Source organism: Fringilla coelebs (assembly GCF_963513975.1).
Source record: "Fringilla coelebs genome assembly, chromosome: 1".
In the NCBI taxonomy this organism is placed as follows: Eukaryota; Metazoa; Chordata; class Aves; order Passeriformes; family Fringillidae; genus Fringilla; species Fringilla coelebs.
The window spans coordinates 151,326,897-151,344,110 of NC_140028.1; the positions used below are offsets into that span (position 1 = coordinate 151,326,897).

A 17,214-nucleotide genomic window follows, 5' to 3' on the forward strand; every position below is an offset into this window, starting at 1 on the left:
GTGGCTGAAAATTACACAAATTACACCTGAGATGTCTCTGTCTATTCTTTTCTAAGAAAGAATTATTATTATTTTCCTAATAATAAAGTCTAACTTAGCACAGCAATGCCCAAGGCTAAGTTCATGCCTAACTTAGCACCCAGACAGATTTAAAACCTGTGTAGAGACCTGAAGTTTAGTCAGTTTAGAGTTCACATCCCTTCCCTCCCTCTTCCATGATACTGATGCCACTGTATTCTTCTGGCATCAAAGAAAATCCCAGGCACCTTTCCTGACATCTCTAAGATCAAGGAAATTTGAGATAAACCCAACTCTTCCTCATTCACAGTAAGAGAAACAGTCTGGGAATTCGAGGAGCAGACAGACAGCACAAGCATATGAGTAAATTTGTACAGATCTTATCAGCGAGGTCAGCAGAACCATGAAAACGTGGAGCTCAGAAGGCAGCAGGGCTGGTGAGTCCTGCTGCAGGGATTTTGGGATCAGAACCAGGAGTGGTTTGGGGGATGGAGTCTGCCAAGGTGCCTCCACTTGGAGGCTCACTGCTGCCTACAGCAAATCAGTCCAAATGACCAAATCTTGGACAAACGATGCTTTGGCAAGAGCATTTTTCTTAAATCAGCCTCTGCCCTGAAACACCACAGAACCCAAAAAGGAGAGACTTTTGCAGGAACACAAATTCCTTGTCCATGGGAACCAAGGGCAGGATGAGGATTTGGGCAGGATGGAATGGAATCATCTGACCTAACCCTGCCCAGCCAGGAGCCAGGCTCCCAGCTGGCCATCCTGGTTCTGCTGATCCCCAGCAGGGAGAGATCCTTTCCTGCTGACACAGACACTGATGGGGCTGCTGAGCCCCAGCCAGGAGGTGCCAGCCCCAAAGGGGGCTGGGGTGACTCCCTGAGATGGGATTGCAGCTCTGGGGCAGGGCAGGGTGATGGGCTCAGCAGGGCTGCTGGGTGTCAGCACAGCCCTGCAACAGAGGGGACAACCCTCAGCTCCTCACTCCTGCTCTGACTCACACGTGTCCAGCTGCCCTGGCTCTTACCCTCACCCAAAAATTGCTGGTTTTTTTTAAACAGTGAGTCAAAGGTCAGTCTGGCCCAGCTTCTCCTCCTGGCTCTGCTCAGTGAGCTCACACTGTCCCTGGGAATGGGACATGAGCAGCTGCCCCTGAAATCAGAAATCTCTCATTTTCTGAAATCCCTGAAATCAGAAAACTCTCATTTTCTGATTTCCCTCTGACCAGCACACCCAGCTATTTGCTGAGGCTTGTGAAGAGATATGGCCAGAGCTCTCAAGGACATGTTTTAGCTCCTGAATACCTCATCCCCTGGTTCATCACAAAGCCTGCAGTTCATTAGATACCAAGGTTCTGCATGCTGCCCTGCCCTTCTGGTACCAGAGCTTGCCAAAATGGGTTCTTGCATGCCAGAATCCAACAAGAGCCTGGTTTGCCCCATTCTGGAGCCTGTCTGCAGGACAGAATTCCTCCATTTATTCTGAGTGCCAGTGCTGGGGCAGCAGGAGCCACCACCAAGGCATCGGTGGCTGTAAATTTAAATCCCATAAAAACACAATACCATATATACAATACAACAATATATACAATACAACAATATACACAATAAAGCCTACACAGCCCACACAAATCCTGAATTGGTTTCTCTGTTAGAATCTGGAGACTCTCCTGGCCAACTGCAGCTTTAGTGGCTCTGTTAGGAAGCTGTGCTGGGAACAGCCTGGTTAGGCTGAGCTGGACCCTCTGGTTCACCAGCAGACCAGACTACACATGAGTCAGCAGGACAAACGGACTCAGTGCTCCCCGGGATCACAGACTTCCCATTTGCCCGTGGGCAACTTGCACCAAGGGTTTCAGTGGCCACGGAATTAGCATTTCCCTGTCTGATCCCCGATCTTCTGCTAATGGGTCTTATCTATTCCCTTTCAGTCTGGGCCCTGCACCCACTGAGCCCTCAGCCCTCTCCTGGGGTGACTCTGGGGTTTTGCAATCACCCACCAACACCCATGAGCCATCCCCTAGGAAAAGCAGGATGCAGTGAGCTCCTTCCTTCTCCAGATGCCATTCCTGCCGGCAGTGAGTCAGAGCTGAGTGCTCACCACGTCCATGACTTCTCCACCATTCTGATTGAGGCAGATTTAATCCAGCCTGGAGCACGTGAGGATGGATGAGGCGATTTCTGGATTGAAGGGTGGTAGATGTGGTTACACCTATTTTTGCAAAGCCACGGTGGGATGGGTCTCAGCTAACCCGAGGTGTCTGAGAGTTAGACAGCTAAAGCTGTGCTGCTTAAAGCCTCTTCTGTCAGAGGTACTTCTTAAACTTTCCCTACAGCCTCCTTGTGTGCAGAACAGATGCATTTTAGATAAAGCAGGGCTCATACTGACTGATCCTGCAACTGTGAGAGCTGAGAAGACACATAAAAATAATGAAGGTATGTGGCCAAAGAATGAGAGAAAAAGCCCCCTATTCTTTGTCTAAATATCCTCTGAACTGTTACTGTAGATGACACCAGCAAGAGGTTTGGAGGTTTTAGAGGTGTTAGCAATCTGCTGAGGCAGCCTTCCTCATACTCCACCAACCAGTGCCCCATCTCCCTTGAGCAGGCAGCACCATTTTCACACCTCCTGTGCAAGCTCAAAATCAACACCCCACACAAAATCAATACAATGGCACAGCATCCCCTTTGCCAATATTATTTTTTTTTTTAAGGAAAACTCCCAGTGCAGCTACTTCAGATTTGGACTATCTCCTACCATATTTCACTCTCATACTGTAAAAATAAAAAAATTAAAACAAAAATTAGAGAGCAATAAAAATAGCTCAACCAATAGCCTGTTCTGTGAGAGGAAATAAGCACTTCAAAAAAAGCAAGAGAGCTAATCCACTTTTCCTCACGCTCAGGATGAGCTGAGGGAGCTCATGGGCAGTCACTGCACCCCACTGACAAGGGGCACCTCAATAAAATCAGCTAATTGATCACTCTGCAGCTATGCCATCAATAAATCTGAGGCACAAAACACAAATTATGCATCCAAGCAGTCCCACACTTCCCTCCTGCCCTTCCCACCCAGCCTGCTGTTTTCTCTGAGCACTTCCAGCAGCAAATCTTTCCAGGGATGACCCAGCCACAGCCCTGCTAAAGCTGCAGCACAGCAGGGCTTGGACACTGGGCTGCCAGCTCCTTTCTCTGTAGATTAAAAAATCAGCACCCACTGCTCCAGCCAGCTGGGAAAGGGGATGGGCTGGGCTGAGCTTCCCAGCCCCTGAATCCTTCAGTGTGGGAAAAGAACAGAACATCTCAGAGGGGTGGATGGGCTCAGGGTCCCTTCCAACCCAAACCACTCTGGGATTCTGGGATCCCCAGCAGGGCCCTGTCCTCAGAGCCTTCATCCCAGATCCATGGGAGCAGGGGGTGCCCTGACCCAGCCCTCCTGGCTGGACCACCAGTGCAGCTCATTCCACAGCAAATTCACCTCCATGGCTGCTCCCACAACCTGCAGGAAATTGAAAGTTCTTCCTTCAAAAGCCCTTCTAAGAGATGAGAATTCTGCTCAGTTCCTCTACACCCGTGGAAAGCAACACCAGACTTCAGGTGAAGAGGTTTTTAAAGGTGATTTGGTCACTAAAGATTCCCATTGAAAGATCCTCCAGTGGAAACATCACCTTTCAGCACTCCAGATGTCTGTGCAGGACCTAAAATGCCCAAATGCAAGTTTACAATAATTCCCTTCAAAACCCTTCTGAGATGGGGATTTTTTGCTCAGTTCCTCTATTCCTGTGGAAAGCAACACCAGACTTCAGGTGAAGAGGTTTTTAAAGGTAATTTTGTCACTAAAGATTCACATGGAAAGGTCCTCCAATGGAAACATCCTCTTTCAGCACTCTACGTGTCTATGTAGAACATAAAATGCCCAAATGCAAGGTTACAATAATTCCCTTCAAAAGCCCTTCTGAGAGATGGGAATCTTGCTCAGTTCTTCCACACCTGTGGAAAGGAACACCAGGACTTCAAGTGCAGAGGTTTTTAAAGCTAATTTGGTCACTAAAGATTCACAGGGAAGGGTTCCCCAAAGGAAACATCCCCTTTCAGCACTCCACATGTCTATGGAGGGCATAAAATGCCCAGATGTGAGTTCACAATTCCCTTCAAAAGCCCTTCTGAGAGATGGGATTTTTGCTCAGTTCCTTTACACCCATGGAAAGCAACACCAGACTTGAGGTGAAGAGGTTTTTAAAGGTGATTTTGTCACTAAAGATTCACAGGGAAGGGTCCCCCAAAGGAAACATCCCCTTTCAACACTCCACGTGTCTGTGTAGGACATAAAATGCCCAGATGCTCCTGACTTTCAGGGGTGTTTCAAAGCCAAACCTGACCTGTCTAAAGGGAAATATCTTTGTCCCAGTCAGCCAGGATCCTCTTCCAGGCAAGGGTTGGGAATCTGGGATGGGATGGGACTCACCTCACCCCAAAGTAAAGTTCTGACAGGTGTCAGATGAGCTGGATCTCATCTCTCACCACTGACTCTGAGAGAAACTTCCCTGTTTTTCAGGAACAGTCAGGAAGATTCTCCCTCCAGGAGGGACAGAAACCAATCATAGATCTCCCAAAAACCAGCATTAACCAGGTTTTTGTGTCTCTGGAGGAGATGTGGCTCTCCCAGTAAATTGTGCCAATCTCATCTGATGCCCAGTGGGATTCCCCTGACATCCAGGGGGTTTGGGATGGACTCCTCCCTCTCCAGACTGTCCCATTTCTTCCCAGCTACAGCAGGCTCAGGGAAAAAAAAGGAATTCTGCCTTGTATCCCTCAGCCTGCTGAGGATTTAGGTTTGTTTTCTGTCACAGCACACAGCCCTGTCTAGCCACAGGCCCCATTGTTGTCCTCCTGGGGCAGAGGACAGACTGAATGGAAGGCTTGGCAGCTGTTCAAGGAGCTCCTTCCCTGCTTCCCACCCCTCTATCAGACATTGGAATATCTCTATTAGACAAGGTGCACCCCTCTGGGGCTCCTGCTCTGCCCAGGGGGGTTTGGATTTGTCTCTCAGGCTGCAGAGATGGGCTCTGCCTTTTCTCCCTGCTCCAGCCCTGCTGGGAATTCTGGCTGGATAGAGCTGGCTGCCCTGGAAAGAGGGGTGTGCAGAATTTTTGCCATAAAACTGCATTTTCCAGCTGAAACACAAACCTGGAAAGTGAAATCAGGAGGCATGGACTGGGAAAAGGGGAAAGGGGTTGATTTCAGAGAACTGAGAGCAAAGCAAAGTCCGAGGAATTCTTGAAATGCAGACACATCTGTGGCTGTGTCCCTCTGCCAAGATAACTGTCAGGACAGGGCCACAGGGAAATCACTTCCAATCTGTCTCCCTAAGAAGTTTGGAGATAAAGTTCTATCACAATCTTGAGGTAATGGCTCGTGGGTGTGACTGGGGGATGGTGGGAGACTCTGGATGTGTCCCAGAGCATGAGGAGGGTGCATTTGTTCTCTGGAGCGTCCTGGATTAAAGGCAGGATTAAACATTTTACAGAGGAAGCTGCAAATCCCTAAAAAACCCCAAAATATTGAGAGGCTCAATATTTTACAGAGGAAGCTGCTGAGGCTTTCAGCAGCTGGGCTGAGACAGGACAAAAAATGAATTTCCAGAGGATGGGGTGGTCTAGAGGTTTTTAGGACCAGCCTGGATGTCATGAATGTTCCTGCACCCATTCCAACACACCCACGAGCACTAAAGAGTTTATAAAATAAAGAGAAATGATGGATAAAAAGCCCATGACTTGATCAGACCCATGGGAACTTATGCCTGGCAGCAGGAATGATGGATTTTAGCAACCAGGAAACGGGCAGGCGTGCAAAGACTTTTGTTTTGGGTGTATTCTGACCAAAGGTGGGTGATGTTGGTGGAGGTGCCTCTGAGCTGGTCTCCTCAATCCAACTGGCACAGAGGACTTCAGCAGCCAAGCTCCATCAAACACCTGAGAGGGGAATTGCAGCAGAAGGAAGAGCCCAGTTCTCCTCAGAGGAAGGAGCCAGGAGCCCCTGGCTTGGATGGGGAGATGGGAATGGCAGCCATGGGTGGGTGAAGCGAATCCCACCCCAGGCTTTGCCTGCAGATGGACATGGGGTGATGCTGAGGAGCTCTGGGGCTCCCCCAGCTGCCGCCAAGGGAGGGCAGGTCACCAGGGGAGGGTGTGCACCCCTGCCAGGCCTCTGAGGGTGGCCAGGGTGTCACCCAGCCCCTTAACCATGGGCTCCTGGTGGGAACCTGGGCATGCCCACCTCTGGGATGGATGTCATTCCAGGGAAGGCCTGTTTAAACTGGGAGCACTGGGAACGGTGCCTGGAGAGCAGGAAAGCTGCTGAACCTGTGATGAACCCCAGGGCAGGCTGGAAATGAGAGGGTCTGCCATGCCCTGAGCTCGGGGAACAGCTGAGGCACACACTGTGAGCCTACAGAGCCCCATGGGAGAGGAGAAATGACCCTCCCAGACAGCTGGAACCCCTTGCAGGGCCAGTGATGGAGAAGGGAACCAGCCCACCACCTCTGATGTGACTCTGCTGGCAAAGCCTGAGTGGGCAAAGGTGCAGCAGGAGAAAAGAATTTCACAGCAGGAAGGAATATCCACCTTGGGAAAGGGCAACAGCATCCCTGCTAATAATTACCCCTGAATCCATGGGACTGGTTTGACACCAGGACTGGAACTGTGGCCAGGAGGAGACCAAAGGCACCTGGCACTCCTTTGATGGGCCAGTCTCTACAAATGCAAAGCTCCCTCTGGGCAGCAGCAGCACCCAGATGGGAAGGGGGCTGTGAATATGCAGGTGACAAACCAGGAAGAGGGACAAACAGCACCTTTGTGATGCAGAATGCCCTCCCCTGGCTCCCAGGCTGCCTTTAAAGCCCTGCCCTATGTTAGGAGTTGAGAACAAGGGAGTTAATGCATCAGCTCTCCTTCCCTCCCCTCGGCTTTTGGGAGTTCCTGGAGAATTTGGAGTGAACTCACACGAACTGATGGGTTTTTAGAGGTTGTGCTAAGACAACAGGAGTTAAATCCTGCCCCTTTTAAAGGGACAGAAGGGGAAAAGAGCATCATGAATGGCACAGGACAGATGGAAACAGCTGGCAGGGACATTTTCATGAGTGGCTTTTCTGCAAGACCAGCTGCAGACCTGATCGAGCAAAGCTCTGATGGATATCCCATGGGAAGGCTCCTGCCTGAGTGCTCCTCCATGGAGGATGAAACCCCACTGAACTGTCCTGGCTCTGGGCAGTGACAGCAAAGCAGAGATGGGTTTGGAGAGACCTTTTGGGCTGGGGGAGACCTGTGTGCTCAGGCCAGGGCTTCTGCCCTGCCATTTCCCCTTCCTTTCACAGAATCACAGAATTCACAGAATGACCAGGTTGGAAAAGACCTTCAAGGCCATCGAGTCCAACCCAGCCCCAACAGCTCAACTCAGCCCTGGCACCCAGTGCCACATCCAGGCTTTGTTAAACACACCCAGGGATGGGGACTCCACCACCTCCCTGGGCAGAACATTCCAGAACTTTATCACCTTTCTGTGAAAAACCTTTTCCCTGCCATCCAACCTGTATTTCCCTTGGTGCAGCTTTTCCCCCACATTCCCATGGGTTTAACCCCAGTTTAACCTGTCTGGGCAGAAATCACTGAGCTCCACACCACCAGAATTCTGGGGGTGCCTCTTCAGAACCCTCTCCTCCCCAGCCACCCCCTCCAGACCTCCCTCATCCTCCTCCCCTCATCCCAGCCAGGCTGTCCATCCCCACAGCAGGCAGCAGCATGACTCCAGCCCTACACTGGGAAGGGAATTCCCCCGTGGATGGGGTGGCAGGACCGGGCTGTCACCCCCAGGTGTGCTGCCCATGCCGGGAACAGCTCCCAGAGGCTCATCCTGGCTCCGATTCCCCTGGTGCTGGGTGCTTCATTACCCCAACAAAGCCCTTTGAAATGCAGCCGGGCCCTTTGAATCAGCACTCCAGGAATCCTGAGCACAGCCCAGGGACAGCCCCTGCTTGGCCCGCTGGGATTCTCCTGCCCTCCCGTGTGCCATTCACATTCTCTGAAAAATCCCTTTGCCCAGGATTTTCCTCCTGGGAAGCTGAGGAGCCTCAGAGAAAAGGAAAACAATTCTTATCTCATTTGCTTCTCCTGTGTTGTGCTCATGTGGAATGTGTTTGGAGATTGTTCACCCACAGGTGATTGTTTCACTGGATTCTGCTGGGAGTTGTTTTCACTCTTTGGCCAATCAGGGCCAAGCTGTGTCAGGACTCTGGAAAGAGTCACCAGTTTTCATTATTATCTTTTTAGCATTCTGTAAATATCCTTTCTGTATTCTTTAGTATAGTTTAGTATATTATAGTATTACAGTATAGTATTTTATATATATAGAGAGAGACTATTGTATATATTATATTTATATATAATATTTCTATATTTTTGTATATTTATATACTATAATTATAGTATTATATATACAGTATAGTATTATGTTTTTATATATAAGTATTATATTTGTATCTATTTTATATATAAAATATATTATATATATATGATATAGATAATATATAATATAGCTAATACACATATATTTTCTTACATGTAGTATTATAGTATCGTATTTTTTAATATAACATAGCACCATAAAATAATAAATTTTCCTTCTAAGAACTGGGAGTTAGATTAATCATTCCTCCCTGCCACGGGGCACCTTGCAAATACAACACTCCTGTGCATGCAAAGGAAATACACCTGCTCCTCATGAGGTCTGAGGTGCAATGATCCCTCCTCCTGGGCCCATGCTGAGCCCCAGTGGTGCAGGGGTTGCTGCAGGGGTTGGTGCAGGAGCAGCAGTGCCCTGCATGGCTGCAGCAGGGTGGGAGGGAATTGGGATGCAAGCAGGAAAGGGATCCTGCAGGGCTGGGATGGAGGCACCAGTGAGCCAGCCTGACTTCCCCTGCTGCAATCAGCAAGCCTTGGCTTCCTTCTCTAGGAGACACCAGAGGAAGAACCAAGGCTCCTCTTACTCACCAGAGAAAGAACCAGGCTGTAAAAGGCTGTAAAGAACCTTTTACAGCCTGAACCTTGTAAAAGGAATGCCCAAAGAGTCTTTTTTTGGCCAACAGAAATGGATATGATCCCCATCCCTCAGTTCCAGCTAAAGATGTCCCTGCTCACTGCAGGACCAGATGACTTGAACAGGTTCCTTCCAACCCAAACTATTGCCAGTGCTCAAAACCTTTCCAGAATTCCCTGAGGTGTTCAAATGTCTGCAAAGGACAGGTTCCACCTCCAGGGCTACCTGGAAACAGCTGGGGAGCCAAAGGATTCACTTTTCTTTATCTGAGTTAGGAAAGGCTTTTTATTGGATGCAATTCCTTCAGCCACTGCTTTGAATATTGAGTTGCTGGGTTTTCAGGTTAATTTCTCTAATAAAGTCCTCTTAAAATGGAAAGGAAAAATCAATTAATACGTAGCAGAACAGAACAATTTGATAAAATGGGTCTGAAAGCTGAGCAGATGAGGGATTTGGGATTTTCCTTAGCACACACTGGGCTCTCTGGGGAAGTCCCAGCCCTCCCCATGTTTCAAACAGGCACTTCTCACTAAAACCCTGCAAAATTTTCAGTTCCTGCTGAGAAAAACCCTCCTGGTGCGATCCTGGTTCAGTTATCAACCTCACCACAACTGGACAGAGAGAACAACACAAACACCATCACAGTTTGTCTCTCCAGCCCCACCAAAAAGACAGAGCTGGGAAATGATTTCCCTTCCCTTTGCACACAGCGTGGCCAAGAGCTGGCTGTCACCACTCAGATCTGCACACAAAGACCCCCTGGACCCTCCTCCCTGCACCCTGAGCTGCTGCTGGGGGGCAAAGCACCACCCCAAATCCAAACTGGTGCCTGAGAGGGGCCCAAACCATCACTCTGTGATTGATCCATGCCTGCACAAACAGGGCTGGGCCAGGTGCTGCTGTCATGGGGATAACACAGGCACAGAATGGCAATTCCAGGGCTGGGGACAAAGGTGGGACAGGGATGGATGCAGAGCAAGTGCACTGCTCCACTTGCTGGAATCCAATATGCAGGGAACTATCAGGAGTTTGAGACTGGAAGCCAAAACTTAGAATTAAACCCAGGATTTGATCTGGGACCTTGGAAAAGACTTCCAAATTGACATACTAGAAGGGAGAATGTGCATTTAGAGTTTAAAGCAGAGAGACATTAAGCTAACTAGAAGAAAGTGTAGAGATTTAGAATTTAAGATATAAAAAAAAAAATAAAAGCAGTTACAGAGGTAATGAGAAGTTTTTGTAGGTTTGTGTGCCATAACATGAGTGGCTAAGAAAGCTCACACTGATTCCATAGACAAAATATTTAAAGATTGGGTAAAAAAGCATAAATACCCTTGTTGGCAGTGTTTTACTGGCTAATAAATCCTTGCAAGGCCTTGTACCTGAGGGTCTGCTGACCTTCTGGGCCATGCAGTGAAGATGTGAGCTGAGCTCACCCTGCCTACGTAGAAGACAAGAAAAATAAATCCCATCATCAAAAACAACTGGGAGGCCCTGTCTCCAAGCCATCCAAAATTCCCACAAACCCTGCTGGATTTTAACATCTCACCACAACCTGCTGCAGCAGGGGAGGAGACACAGGTGAATTGCAGCACCTGACCCAGCCAACTGAGCAGTGGGGAGATGCAATTCACACCTGGAGCTCCAGGGATGGCTGCAGCAGCCCTGGTGGCAGCACCTGGCTGGGCTGGCCCTCAGGTGAGCTCCCAGGGCTCTGCTCCCCCCTGGCCAAGCAGGGATGGTCACCCCAAGGGCTGGGGTGGCTCTGCAGGGTTTGCAGCAGAGCAGGGCTGGGTTTCTCTCACTTTAAAATGGGGGCTGTTCCAGCCACATGGAGGGGGACAGAGCCCAGGGAAGAACAGAGAGCACCAGGCAGGAGCTGATCTCTGCACTTCTCCTGCTGTGGGGATGCCACAGTGAGCTGGTTCCAGTTCTGGGTTTCCCTGGGTCTGGATTGAAGGCACTTGAGACAGCAGTTCATGTTCACACTCAGGTGTTTATTATTTCTGATCAGTGAAACAGTCTCACTGCTGGGAGTTCAGCAGCTTTTCATTAGAAGGCACAAAATGCCCAACAATCTCTTGTTCCAAGGCCTTTTAAGACTGAACTGTCCAATGAAGAACTGACACCTGGATTATTTTCCCTTTTAACCCAATAACTGATCCCACAGAGCCCCAGTGCAGACTCTTCTGCCCAATTACAAAATGCCACCCAAACCCATGGAGAAGGAGGAAGAAGAAGCATGAGGAAGAAACCCAGGATGACACCCTGTGCCCTCCATCCTGCTGCCATCCACAGCACACTAAAAACCCCAAACCCTCAATTTCTCACCCAGTGACACACCCACACTGCTCTCTGTAATCTATTGCACACTTTTGTGGGTTCCAGTCTATCTTGAAGTCTGGGAAACTTTCTCCATGAGTGAGAGTCAGAGTCAGTGCTGCCCTGGGGGTCAGGGCACCCAGAGCAGACACAGAAATATTCCCTGTGGTGCTCTGGGTTTGCACAGCACAGGGCAGGGACAGGCTCAGGTGCTGCCCTGAGCACTGCTGGAGTGATGTCCCTGCTGTTGGCAGGGCTCCCTTGAGCTCACAATTCCTGAATCCAAAAAAATCCAGAGGAAAGAGCTGCTGGATCCCCCTCCCCAGCCCTGTCAGAAAGGGGATCCTGCAGGATGTGATGTGATGAAAGCCACGGAGCTGCTGTGGAATGACAGCAAAGCCAGGCCAGAGCAGGGAAACATCTGCACACACATCCCATCCTCCAGAGGCCCTCCAGGAACACTCTGGCAATTCCCAGCTGTTTGTGGGGCTGATCCCATCCCAGCCCATTCTGGCTGTGACACAGAGGGGACAGGAGCCCCAGCAGGGCACAGGAGGGGACAGACCCTGCTGCCCAGGGGGATGCCACCACACCAAACCCTGGTGCTCCACTAGAGATCCTCTTCCCATCCCTCTGCAGGCACAGGATTAACCACACACATCCCAAGCTGCCTCACACCCAGGGGAAATGATGCCAGTTCCCTTTTCCTGCACTTCCAGCTCAGCCCCAAGAGCCTCTCCTGGGATCATCCCCCCAGGAGCAGCATCCCAGGCTGCAGGAGAGTAAGATTCCCACCATGGAAGCTCTGTGTTAATTTTTATTGACCTTTTCTTTTAACTTCTGAATCATTTCTGCCCACTAGCTGTGTTCAGGCCACTTAGCACAGATTGAAAAATAAAATAAATTAAATTAAAGTTGTTTTTTTCCCCCATTTCATGTGGAGTCAGTCAAGGCAGTGCAAGCCAGCTGGAAAAAAGTTTCAATTCTGTTCATGCTGCTCCTGTGACTCCCCACAGACCCCAGACTCCCCCAGGACAGGGAACAGGTTCCATTTAATCCTCCCTTACCCATGAATTTTGCTTCAGAATTCCCTCAGCCTTCCTTCACCCCTTCCAATCTCTTTTTCTATTATTCTTTTTTTTTTTAATTTTTTGAACGAACCAAAAAATGAACAGCACTAAGTTTAAAAAAAAAAAAAAAGGCAGCAAACCCCAAAAACAATCTGATTTTTGCAGTTAATCTGGCCCCCTGGGTGTGGGAGAGCCTGCTGCTGCTCCCAGGAGCTGCTCCAGGTTGAGCAGCTCAGGGCTGCACTGCTCTGGGGAAGGTCCTGGCAGGTTCCTGAGGCACAATCACCCCTCCAGCACACCCCAAAACCCTGCCTCCACCACCCCAACAGCAACCAGCCCCTCTTCCTGCATTATTTTGAAACCATTATTTCCAAAGCTTCTTTTATCCCTGTTTATAAATGAATTTTTTGCTGCCTTTTTTTTTTTTTAAGGTTTTTAAGGAACTCACAGAGCCTCCCCTCCCACCCCCAGCATCATCACAGAGAGAACTTTTCCTTTTTCCTCCACTGAGCTTTCCCCAAAGCTTCCCAGGAAGGTGGGGATCTGCTTGGTCTGGCTCCAACAGGTGCCCAAAAAGGAGCTGTGAGAGGGCAGACACAACTTACAGCACCTGATCCCCCTGAGAAATTCACATTTCCCCCGATTCTGGGACAACAATTAAGCAAAACTCCCAGGAAAATACAATTTCTCAGTCCCTGCTTTTTGCACTGATTTTCTCCAAGTGTAAATACCCACAGGAGGAGTTGATGCTTCCATCACAAACCATTAGTGGGGAGGGAGGGGGCACAATCTGGGGCTGGTGAATGACAGATTTTCTGCTCTAAACACCCAAATCACCGCGAGCTGATAGAGGGGAGATGCTTGGGATGGGATGTGACCAGCCTAAAAAAAATCCCGGTTCTCTCTTCCAAAAAAAAAAAGAGAAAAACAACAACAAAACGAAAGGGAGAGCGGGACACAATGAAATGAAAATCAAAGCAAGCAGCAGCGCGGATTTTGGTGAATTTGGCACCAGCTGGGCTGGCCTGGGAGGGAAGGAATTTGGGATGTGCATCCTGGGGACCCCAGGGCCACCTTGCAGACCCCAAATCCCAGTTCCCAGGGCCCTCCAGCCACGGGGATGGGTTCACAGCTCGCTTGGGGATGGATAAAGAGGGAAAGGTTGGGGATGGATAAAGAGGGAAAGGTTGGGGATGAATCCAGAGGGAAAGGTTGGGGATGAATAAAGAGGGAAATGTTGGGGATGGATAAAGAGGGAAAGGTTGGGGATGAATCCAGAGGGAAAGGTTGGGGATGGATAAAGGGGGAAAGGCTGGGGATGAATCCAGAGGGAAAGGTTGGGGATGGATAAAGGGGGAAAGGTTGGGGATGAATCCAGAGGGAAAGGTTGGGGATGAATCCAGAGGGAAAGGTTGGGGATGGATACAGAGGGAAAGGTTGGGGATGGATAAAGAGGGAAAGGTTGGGGATGAATCCAGGGGGAAAGGTTGGGGATGGATCCAGAGGGAAAGGTTGGGGATGGATAAAGAGGGAAAGGTTGGGGATGAATCCAGAGGGAAAGGTTGGGGATGGATAAAGAGGGAAAGGCTGGGGATGGATCCAGAGGGAAAGGTTGGGGATGGATCCAGAGGGAAAGGTTGGGGATGGATCCAGAGGGAAAGGTTGGGGATGGATAAAGAGGGAAAGGTTGGGGATGGATCCAGAGGGAAAGGTTGGGGATGGATACAGAGGGAAAGGTTGGGGATGGATCCAGAGGGAAAGGTTGGGGATGAATCCAGAGGGAAAGGTTGGGGATGGATACAGAGGGAAAGGTTGGGGATGGATAAAGAGGGAAAGGCTGGGGATGGATCCAGAGGGAAAGGGCCGGGAGGGCGAGGGGGAATTTCGGCAGCCAATGCAACAGCTCCGGGCCTCTCCCGCGACTCCCCCAGCCCAGTCCAGCCCCGCTTTGCATTTCCATGGCCTCGGGGGGGTTTGTCCTTGCGAAAGAAGCGTCTGAAAGCGCTGCTGGCTCCGGGGAGGGACGGGGGGAAAAGTCACGGCGGAGCCCGCGGTGTCACCGCCGCGCACCTGAGGATGCCCCGGCTCCCGCAGGCACCTCCCGCCCCTCTTCCAGAGCCTTTTTCCCGTCTTTTCCCGATTTCCCGCAGCTCCGGGGACAGGAGGGGACCGAGGGGACAGGGGGGGACAGGGGGGGCCGGGAGCGCGCTCCCCTCGCCGGGTGCCAAGCGAATATTTATGTCGGTATTAGAGGAATGCGTTTCCTTCTCCAATCAGGAATGCGAGCAGAGTTTCTAATTATAAGTTAGATGGTGGCTGGGAATAAAAGATTGCTTTTTAATGACTCCCGTCCAGGTGCTCTCGCTGCCTGTCTTCCCAAGCACACATTTGCATTTTATTGCTGCCTTTTTTTTTTTTTTCTCTTTTCTTTTCCTTTTTTTTTTTTTTTCCTCCCATCCCAACGAATTCCCTGCTTTCAGACATACCTGAAATAGTTGGAGAGGCTGCTGCCTTCAACACCCTCACCTCTGCACCGCCGGACGGGGGGGACCGCGCATCCCGCGCCGGGGGGAGCGCGGATTCATTAAAAAAAATTAATTAACAGCGCAGGGATGATTGGGGGGTTTGTTTCAAGGGGGGCGTTTCGGAGCCCCCCCGGCTCAGCCCGCGGAGCCTCCCTGCGCTAGGGCTTCCCCGAGCGCAATTAGCTCCGCGGGGTAATTAGAGCAGATCGTGCGCTTACATGCCTTGCCCAGCACCATTTGCTTTTCGTGGGGGAGCGAGCGAGAAAAGGCTCTTAAAGGCGTAGGGTGCAGAGCGCGGAAAAGGCAGAAAAAGCGGCCGAACCCCCCCAAAAACAAGGCGCGCATCCCCGCGCAAGGGCCGCGAGGATTCTGCGCGGATTCTGCGCGGATTTTGCGCGGATTTTGTCTCCCCCCAGCCCGGCTTGTGCAGCTTCACCTCCTTTTTCTTCCCGTTTCCCACCCCTATTTTTCTTTTTCTTTCTTTTTTTTTTTTTTTTATTCACCCCTCAATATTCCTTAAAGCGAAAGGGGGGGAAGAAAAAGCCACCCGAAAGTTTTGCCGCTTTCCCCCCCTTCCTTCCACCTGACTAGCTCGAAATCACCTTGAAATGCTCATGTCAACTTCTATCATTATCTCTTTAATTCAGGCAGCGCCTTTTGTTCTTCACAGGAGAGGATCAAAGCGCTCAGGGAAAAAAAAAATAACTTTCCGATCGCTCCCTCTCGCTCTCTCTCTTTTACAGTAGGAGAAGGAGAGATCAGGTATAACCCAGTCAAAATAAACAAAGTGAATGCATAAATAAAAGAGGTGAAATGCAGGTTCTAAGAACTTGCTGGCGCTGGAACAATCCCACCTCTTTATCTGAGTGGCAACGAAAGGAGAATTTCAAGTCATCTTAAGCGCAGGGGTTGCAGAGAAAACAGAGGAGGGGAAAAATAAATGAAAATGAGCGAAAAAAAAAAAAAAAAAAAGAAGAAGAATAAAACTTACCACCAGATTGGGTAACTTGACAGAGCCTGACTCAACCCACAAAGAAACAGGAAATATCCAAAAGAGGCCATTGATGAAAAGTTGTCTTTCTTTTTTTTTTTTTTTTAACCAGAGTTGCCAAAAACCTTCCTTTCTTCTGAGGCAGGATGATTATTTTAATAATAATAATAATAACAATAATTTAAACAACATCAACAACAACAACCAAAAAAAAAAAAAAAAAAAAGTCAAATGAAGTGAACTCAACCCGACCAGGTAAATCCTCTCTTGCTTCCTCTACTACTCTCAAGGAAAAAAAAAATCTCAGAGAGGTAAAAAACTCTTCTCTCAGCCAAGACACTGAAGGCAAATATTAAAAAAAAAAAAAAAAAAAAAAAAAAAAAGAGAGGAAAAAAAAAAAAAAAGTTTGAAGTAGCTCTCTTAAAAAGGACCCAATCAGCACTTATTGCCAAAGGGAGAATTCTGATGCTTTGGCTTGTTCTGTCAATCAGGAGCGTGAAGTCAGGAATGAGCTAATTGCAAGGAGATAGTGTTTTAATACTCATTAGGGGGCACGTTGGCCCACAAGCCAAGGGATAAAATGTAGTTTTAAAAAGGGGAAGGAAGATTTAGGGGGTTTAAATAGACAGGGGGGACCCCTGTGGATTTGGGTAGCTATAACAACCTGCCCGGATTTCACTCCCTGGGTCGAAGCTACTAAAATGCAAAAAAAAAAAAAAAAAAAAAAAAAAGTGTGAAAGGTTTTTTTTTTCCTTCTTCTTCTTCTTTTAAAAAATATTATTTTCTCAATTTTCTCCTTCTTGCCATTCTGTCTTCTTCTTCTCAAAGCCCCATTTCCTCACGGGGACCGTTGGGATGCATTTGAACCAACTTTCTAGAAACTTTCGGTTGGTCTCTTCTTGGGGGCTTTTTTTCCTCCTTTTTTCATGGGAAAAAAAAAAAAAAAAAAAAAAAAGAGGATTTCCACCCAGGCACGCAGCCCCCTTCCCCACCAGTCCAAGCAGCCGCAGGTCCAAGAGCTCCACTGAAGGCATCTGCTAAAAAATCGACTTTTTCCATGCAAATCTCCGAAGGGCTCCTTCAGCTCATCCCAATTTCCAGGAATCCCAGCCCCGGACATTGGGAAGGCGCCGCTGCAACGACTTCATCCACCAGATCCACCCCACAGGGCACCAGTAATTGAGCTCTGCTTTAAT

General features: G+C 49.2%; 1 protein-coding gene across 1 annotated transcript in view; it reads right to left on the reverse strand.

Moving 5' to 3' along the window:
• The window catches only part of WNT3A (Wnt family member 3A), a gene marked incomplete at its 3' end in the record, with an annotated part of 95,761 nt that extends 79,415 nt beyond the window's left edge, over window positions 1–16,346 (reverse strand). The window contains exon 1 of the mRNA XM_084222174.1: window positions 16,019–16,346. Coding sequence (XP_084078300.1) covers window positions 16,019–16,089 — 71 coding nt within the window. The 5' untranslated portion in view covers window positions 16,090–16,346. The remainder of the gene's footprint in view (window positions 1–16,018) is intronic.
• Between the last annotated feature and the right edge of the window lie 868 nt (window positions 16,347–17,214).